The sequence below is a fragment of the Sinocyclocheilus anshuiensis genome, unplaced genomic scaffold (genome assembly GCF_001515605.1).
Source record: "Sinocyclocheilus anshuiensis isolate Anshui unplaced genomic scaffold, SAMN03320099.WGS_v1.1 scaffold914, whole genome shotgun sequence".
NCBI lineage: Eukaryota > Metazoa > Chordata > Actinopteri > Cypriniformes > Cyprinidae > Sinocyclocheilus > Sinocyclocheilus anshuiensis.
Window position 1 is genome coordinate 2,097,138 of NW_015539870.1, and position 8,514 is coordinate 2,105,651.

The following is an 8,514-nucleotide window of genomic DNA, read 5'->3' on the forward strand; positions in this document are numbered from 1 at the left end:
CTATTCCTGGAGGGCCGGAGCCCTGCAGAGTTTAGATTCAACCAGAGGCGGACAAAGTACTCAAATCCATTACTTGAGTGAAAGTACAGATACTGCTTGTCAAATATTACTCCATTACAAATCAAAACAAACATTTAAAAAATGCTAATCGCTCTCGCTGTACTTTGTTGTCACACACAGAACGGTCTGTGCAGTTCTGCTTCAGTCAAACACCTATTGTGTTTTATTAGGAGACGCACAACAGTTCTTCTGTGGCTTTATAGGTAATATTTTCACCTACACAATTTAGCAAAATCAGACAATGATCCAACTAATCAAGTCCTTCAGGCTTATTTGAAAACGACATGGTATGTGTGTTAGAGTAGGGTTAGAACAAAACTCTTTAGGGCTACGGCCCTCCAAGAATTGTGTTTGACACCCCTGTACTAGAGTTTGCCAATTAGCACTGATTTAAGCTCAGTCTCTACCCCTCAAACAATCATGGTAAATACATCTGGACAAGAGACAAAACTGACTCTGCACCAGCACGTAATGAAAAACCTAATAACATAGTACACAATAAAGGCAAACAGGACAGCAGAGAAGGGAATTAGGCACAGCAGTGCTGCCCTCTAGTGGGCAGGAGTCTACAGTGAGGTTGCAGCAGGACAGCTCAGATGTGACTAAGCGAGCACCCATTGAAGAATGCTGGTGTCCTTCCCACCAGTAGAGATAAGATGACTGTCGTCATGGAGAAAGGCAACGTTGGTCACATGGCTGCTATGCCCACCATTGATATGGCTGGGGGCCTGTGGATGAAGTGAAAAATGTTTAATCAAGTATGATTGCATAGAATGGCCAATACTGAAAATAAAATGCAAAACAAATCTCACCCTTGGCTGGGAACAGGGGTTAGAGAACAAGTGCACTTTGCCAAAATCATCAGCTGAGGCAAGGAGGTTGTTGTCATGTGACCTGCATAGAGCATTAATGTCTGTGCCATCAGCTCCCTCTGGCCAGATTCCTTATAAAATCAAATAAAAAATGAAATGAAATAAAATAAATGGAAAGGGACAAGTACAGAAAAAATGTCTTAATTTGATAATATCCCAAAAACATTATTTCAACATTACATAGCCATTTCCAGGAAAATGTATATTAAACTGATAATATATACAGGATACTATTAAACTGTTTTTTTCCCATATTATGTGTAAGGTGTGACTTACCAAACACATTGAAACCTAGCACACATGTGGAAGTGGCCCATTCTAGATTACGCACTGCATCTGCACTAGTAATATGCTTCCCACTGGATGCCTCCCCTTTTTAACAGGAAACATATAACCAGCCATTAATACATGACATCTGAGCTTCATTCACTGACAAAGGTGTTAGGTGAGAAAACAACTCACAGAACAAGATCTCATAGTCGCCTGAGTTGGTTACAATAAACTGGCTGTCGGTGGACCAGTCGAGATGAGTGACAAAACTGGAGTGTCCCTACGGATACAAGACACAGTATTAAATGAGTGCTCATGATCTCCAATTAATTATAATGAAAAGAAACAGATTTGGGATGATGAATTTATTCCCTTGTAGAACTCACAGTGCATTTGCCAACACGGCTGTATTTCCTGCCGTTCTCAGTAACAGAGTAGATGTAAACAAAATTGTCATGGGAAGCCACAGCCAGGTACGCCCCATCTATGAGACAGAGAGGATGTGAGTGGCGATTTTGGACACATACACTACCAGTCACACGTTTGGGGTTTAAAATATAAAAATAGACAACAGTAATTTTAAACTAATAAGATTTCATAATTTTATGTTTTTAGTGTATTTTTGATCAAATAAATGCAGCCTGAAACTTTGTATGTATTTTGAAAGAGTGAAAGGAGGTTAAAATTCCAACAGTGAATAAGGACTAGTTGTGACTAATGGCTAAAAGCACAAAAGAACACTAAACACACCTGGAGAATATTTAACAGCGGAGATGATTTCATTGCCATCTGTATGCATAGAGACGAGATCACGGGTGTCAGTGTCCAGCACCAACCACCTGTAAGATGGTGCAAAAAAAAAATTCTTATATTATAATTACAAATGTTTTTAATTAAATATACAGTTATGAAATTAACATCCCAATTTTAAAACAGAGCTGTTAAATGTTTCTGCTTTATGACATGTTATGTCATGTTAATTAAGTCTATACTTATAAAGTTCCCATGTGCAATCATACCTTCCTGTCATGGTGCCCACAGCAAGAACAGTGCCACTGGGATGAAATCCAACAGAACGCCCAGGGTCCTAGAATAAAAACAAAAAAGTGTTTTAAATACAATGTAAAAAAAAAAAACATTACAACTGCATTATAAAACATTTTAATATAAAATATATGCATTTCATTTTTATATTTTAACATGAATATTAAACAATAAAAATATTACAAATATATATTTTATACAATGTAAAAATAAAATTACATTTTATAATACATTTGAAATATTATAAAATATATTTTAAAATTAGGCATTTCATTTTTATATTTTAATGTAATTCAAAAAAAGTTTAACAATTACAAATTTATAATATTTTTTTTAAATTATACTTTATACAATGTAAAAATAAAATAAAAATATAAAACATTTATTGTGGTGATATGATATTTATTCAATGCATTTGTTTTTAATATTTTTATATACATATGATAAAAAAATTAAAAATAAACAAAATCTATATATCCATAGCAGAACATTCTGAAAATGTCTAACATGGTCACTCGTCTTCAATGTGAACTACAGTGTACAAAATAAAACATGCAAAGCAGATGAGATCATTTTTTGATTATGTTTACATATTACTGGAATGTAAAAGTAAACGCAGAGTTCATACAAACCTCAATGGCCTTGCTCCACAGAGGCAGATGGGAAGAGGTGTCCCAGAGATAGACCTGCTTGTCTTGACCACATGTCACAAACTGCTCAGTACTGGGATGCACATCCAAGCCCCACAACTCATCAGTGTGACCCTTTCACAGAGAGAAAACAGAGACCAGGCTAGGAATGGCAGCTTTCCATCCAAACAACCAGTCTCAGGCCCAGAGGCCATGCCCTGTACTTGAATTGATTCTTGTTGCCTAATCTATCCCATCAGGCATGTAAACACACATAACTGTAGTTGGTTGTTTTACATCTGGTCTCTTCCTGTTTAAGTGGGCAGATCTTGGCAAATATAAGCTGCAATATGGTCCAGAGCATATGCTGTTTATTATCAAAGGTCTGGTTACAAGAAACTGAGGAAACATGTTGTGATCTTGTTGACTTTTGGCAAAGATATTATGCCAAAAGTCATCTAAACACAGTTTATTATCTGACAACGTATACCTGAACAATGGGAGTGAGGGAACCAGAGAAAGAGCCCCGTAGCACAGCGTTTCGGGTTGTTCCCACAAACAGCTCATCCTGTTTTCCTTCAGCTAGAGTGCGGACAGGACCAAAGGCCTCGGGAACCTGATTACACCGAGAGAAATATGTTAAGGAACATGTAATCTGTACATCTCATCTAAAACACAATTTGTACAAATTGTTCTGACTTAAGTGAATTCAGTGCTGATGTATCTGGATCTAATAAATAAGACAAATGAATGTCTGGATTACATTTCAGCACTAGAAATATGATAACATCAAAAAGTCATATTGAAGAGTACATGGCGATCATTAATAATGAGTATCTAGTTCAACACTGCTGTCTGGATTTCATTATGAATGCCAGTAAAGCTTTTATTTGTTTAGTAAGAACAAGAAAACTTCACCTCAATCTCACTCTTTTTACGGTAATCGTGGTCCCACAGCAGCACCCTGCGGTCTTTTCCTCCACCTGACACCAGCGTTCCATCTTTCAGCACACACAGAGAGAAGATCCCACCCTCATGGGCTCCCGAAACCACCTGGCTGATCCGGTTTCCACCTTTAAAGCAGAGTTCATCATCAAATCATAGGCTGCACTGAGGGAGTATCTCTACCAACAGCAGTCAAACAGATGAATGTACTGTTTTTCTAACTGCCGGTAGATAAAAACGTGGATTAAATGTAATGTATTTCTTTAAAATGTGGTATCTGGCATAACAAAAAACACTTTAAATATATAATGACCTTTTGCCCAGATGTAGATGTTTCCACTAGAATCTCCAGTGATTGCATCTCCATTCCCAGCAAAAGCGATGCAGAGCACATACTTGGGTTTTTCATGTTTCTGAAAGCACACCAAAAATAGGAATTAATTGAATAAAATCATTAATAATAATAATTTTTGTGTCATAGGGTTTTAGAATGCAACTTATAAAATAAAATAAAATATGCACTCAAGGGCATCACTCTATGCTGACTTTGTATTAAAATAAATAGCCATTTAGAATTTTTTTTTATTTATTTGAAATTAAATTAAATCACACTAAAATAAAGGGGAATTGGAAAGCAAATCCAAATGAAAAGAAAAAAAAAGAAAAGAAAAAAAACAAAACAGGGATTTAAAATAAAATAAAAATAAAATAATAAACAGGGATTTAGAATGTAACGTCCAAATGAAAAATAAAATACAATATAACATTAAATAAAAAAATTTAATTAAATAAAATTTTCACATATAGGCAATCAACTCTGTGTTTTTTGTTTCTTTGTGACTTTGTATTTTTGTAGGAATACAGAAAAGTAAATGTTGCAAACCTCAAAGAGTCCTTGGCGTTTTGTAAGAGTACTCCCTTCCATTGTCCAAAAGTTGATGTGAGACTTCCCGCAGGTGACAATTAGGTTGGCTTCCATGGGGTGGAAGACAGCACCCAGAACTGAGTCATTAGAACACTGCAAAATTGTGGATATGTTACACAAAATATGACGCATTCTTCCTTTGATGAAGTGGCAAATTGTTTTTACTACTTCCCAGTAAGCACATATACATCACAAAGACATCTGTGACAATTGCACACTTTTAGAACTATTATATTTATGTGCAAACATGATGATTTTAGCATTTTAAACAAATGTAAATACTTTCAAATCTACCTGAAACAGCTTGAAATGTAAAATTCCATAAAAAAATTGATTTGGGTGGGTGTTGCATAATAGGATAGAGCCCGGTAGTTGGAAAGGAAGGGGTTAAAAAATAAGAGAGATTGGTGATGTTACTAAAGTAGTTTCATAGGTGGAGCAAGTCAATACATTACAAGATTAAGAGAACAAACATGACAACTTCCAGAAAATGCTGGTCTGTGAACACTCAGGTTTCTGTTATTAAAAGACCATCACACAAGACACACTATGCCATGAAACTGTACATAAAGTCTAGTATTGCTGCATTGTATTAACATCTTCTCAACAGCCACACACTCTTTTATACAGCATGTCACCTTGCCTCACCTTAACCTCTGCCAGTTGCTTTTCTTTCTGCCAGTCCCAAACAGACAAAATGTGGTCATTTGCATCGTCAACTGCACACAAATGAGCACCACCATTCTGTGAAGAGGAGAGGTATTATATCCATGTAAAATACCATTGTTCATTCAGCCATTTATCATTGATCAAATATTCATTATCTATACCCATTGTGCAGATTTCTCATAATAAGGCATCAAAGCACAGAATATTTATCCAGAATTTAAAAGGAAAAGATCGCTTACCGACTTTGAGAAGGCAACACAGGTGACAGCTCTGTCAAACACACCCGCTCCGATCACATGGAGAGTGTTCAAACTGACGGAGTCCCACACACGGACATGAGGCTGCAAAGCCTGATGGGAAAACAACCATTGAGTTATATGCATATGATTGTAGCTTCTCAAAAACAGATTAAAGGAATAGTTCACATAATCATTATTTACTCATTTTATATACTCATATTTATTTTACATACAATACAGTTCAAAAGTTTGGGGACAGTGAGATTTTTTTAAAATGTTTATAAAAATAAAGCCTTGTGCTTACCAAGGCTGCATTTATTCGATAAAAATACAGTAAAAACAGTATTATTACTATTTTATTATATTTTAAAATGCTATTTATTCCTGTGATAGCAAAGCTGAATATTCAGCAGCCATTACTCCAGTCTTCAGTGTCATACGATCCTTCAGAAATCTTTCTAATATACTGATTTGGTGCAAAAAGTTCTTATTATTATCAATGTTGAAAACAGTTTCGCTGCTTCATATTTTGTGAATACCATGAAACCTTTTTTTTTAATTGTTTAAACAATAAAAACTTCAAAAGAAGAGAATTTAATTGAAATAGAAATCCCATTAACATTATAAATGTCTGTGCTGTCACTTTTGATCAATTTAATGCATTCTTCCTGATTAAAAGTATATATCTTAAGGCTATAATTCATAAAGCTAATACACTTTGTAAGCTGCTAAAACATTAATGTAAATTGTAATCATTAGCACATGGGTCTGTTTCTGAGCACACAGAGGGCTGGTTCAAGCCGCAAGATCAACACATCATTATACTGCTACAGAATGTAAATGTGAACTAACTTTGCCATCTTTGGATGTTCCGGCAACTTGTCCTGTTGCTATGGTGACCATGTCTGGATGGATGGCCAAACTGCAAAGAGAACATTGTCAGGATCAGTGCTTGTCAGAAAAGATTCCTCATCTCTCTCCCCCTCTCATTAGGGAACCGTAAATGAATGCAGTCTGATCCCAGAAAAAGCTGTAAACAGGCTGCAACTGTTTTGCAAACCAGCAGGGACTTTGACAGTCACAGAGAGAGCATTCCAGTGTTATTTTAATTAGCAACAAATGCTAATTAACTAATATTTTACAACATATAACATGTTGACGCTGATCACACTCTGTTACAGCAGAAGAGATCTACATAAAATAATCTCTGAATGGCTAATAGTAGAAGCATTGCCTTGCAGCCAAACAGAAGAGAAAAACAGAAGGCAGAAGAGATCTAGTTTGATTGCAGGTGTATTTGAATATACTGCAGGATTCACTTATCTTGAAGATAAGAGTCTGTTAAGCGAAGCAAGATCTGGCCCTAAAAATTCAAATTTGCTCAGAAACTAGCAACACTTCCTGAGTACATTGGCTCTTTTTGCAAAACGATAGAGATACAGTGGTATAAAATATTTGTTCATGAAGATGATAAGTACAATGATAACATCTTATGGACCTTTGAACAGTGACCTAGTTTGAGAATAATCTGCATATGATTTCACTGTATGACATCAATGTTGGACTGATTTTGCTCCTGCAGTAGTTCAACCAGTGCTGTTAATCTTCATTAACAGTGCAATAATTGACCAAAAGCATGTGGAAACTCTCTTAAAAATCTATTTAATGTATATTTACCACTTGACATCATCATTATGGCCCAGATAGTGTCTTTGTTGCTGCTCTTCTACATTGTACAGCACCACTACGGAAGCATTGAAGTACACAATCTCTCCCGTCGGCAGCAGGTACAGGTTGGAACGGCAGTCTCTTCCCCTATAGCCGTAACTAATGGAGTGTATTAAGAAACTAAATGCATTTCCACAGGCTGTAGTAAATAAGCAAAGATGTGTGCTATTAAATCAACACTATTTTGTGTCACATTTTAAATGGGTTTCAATTCTATTGATAAAATTAGCTCAATTTTGAAGATCACTGATGCACTTTGTTAATTGATACTCATTAATTAAATTAATTTTCTTTATGGGCTAAATAAAAAAAGAAGAGAAAGACTGGAAGCAAATCTCCTATAAAATTCTTATTTTTTAATATGGTAAAATTCACACGTTGTTAAATACAATTTATCTATCAAAATTCATCATTATTCACTAAAATAATTTCAAAATCTGAACTAGCTAAATAAAAAAAAAAAAGACAATTGCAAGGATACACCCACTGAAGTTTTAGCTTGCGCTCTGGCAGTGCCACTTTGTGGTCAAGGCTGTAACTTTCCCTCAGCTGGTCTGGAATATGCATGGTGATTGGACGTCCACGTAGGAACATCCTCACGTAACCATCATCTGTTCAAGAGGAACAAAACATAAGTGACCAAACATAAACAAGCAGTAAACATGGTTTGTTAGGGATGATTTGTCATATTATCCAGGCTCTGCTGACAGAACTAAGCTCATTTAGAAACCCATTACAAAATGAGATTGACTGGAGGCATAATGGCAATCCAAAATTGTTTTTAGATGTAATGCAGAGGATAATTTGATCCATTCAGGCTAATTTATAAGGAACATTTCCCATAACACAGGGCTCAGTCTTCTCCCTGCACGGCTAGTTAAACAGTTTAACAAATATTATATGCATATAAATTTCACTCAACACTCGAACTAATATTCTGTTGTACTTAAAGGGGTCATATGATGTTGCTAAAAAGAACATTATTTTGTGTATTTGGTGTAATGAAATGTGTTTATGGCGGATTATAATGACTTACATTGTCTTTTTACATGTTGCATTGCATCGCGCCGCACTGCGTAAACATAAAACCATGTCTGCATTTGTGATCGGAGAAATGACAAACAACAAGCGCT

The 8,514-nt window shown here is 35.6% G+C and overlaps 1 protein-coding gene across 1 annotated transcript in view; it reads right to left on the reverse strand.

Annotated features, from left to right (window-relative positions):
* Window positions 1-308: 308 nt before the first annotated feature.
* Window positions 309-8,514, reverse strand: part of LOC107685092 (echinoderm microtubule-associated protein-like 2) — a 25,401-nt gene continuing 17,195 nt past the window's right edge. The window contains exons 6-22 of the mRNA XM_016481579.1: window positions 7,863-7,992; window positions 7,331-7,480; window positions 6,506-6,575; window positions 5,654-5,764; window positions 5,394-5,489; window positions 4,704-4,838; window positions 4,134-4,233; window positions 3,794-3,948; window positions 3,366-3,491; window positions 2,879-3,010; window positions 2,222-2,289; window positions 1,953-2,041; window positions 1,589-1,686; window positions 1,395-1,482; window positions 1,209-1,304; window positions 873-1,003; window positions 309-788 (exon numbers count right to left, since the gene is read on the reverse strand). Coding sequence (XP_016337065.1) covers window positions 663-788; window positions 873-1,003; window positions 1,209-1,304; window positions 1,395-1,482; window positions 1,589-1,686; window positions 1,953-2,041; window positions 2,222-2,289; window positions 2,879-3,010; window positions 3,366-3,491; window positions 3,794-3,948; window positions 4,134-4,233; window positions 4,704-4,838; window positions 5,394-5,489; window positions 5,654-5,764; window positions 6,506-6,575; window positions 7,331-7,480; window positions 7,863-7,992 — 1,901 coding nt within the window. The 3' untranslated portion in view covers window positions 309-662. The remainder of the gene's footprint in view (window positions 789-872; window positions 1,004-1,208; window positions 1,305-1,394; window positions 1,483-1,588; window positions 1,687-1,952; window positions 2,042-2,221; window positions 2,290-2,878; window positions 3,011-3,365; window positions 3,492-3,793; window positions 3,949-4,133; window positions 4,234-4,703; window positions 4,839-5,393; window positions 5,490-5,653; window positions 5,765-6,505; window positions 6,576-7,330; window positions 7,481-7,862; window positions 7,993-8,514) is intronic.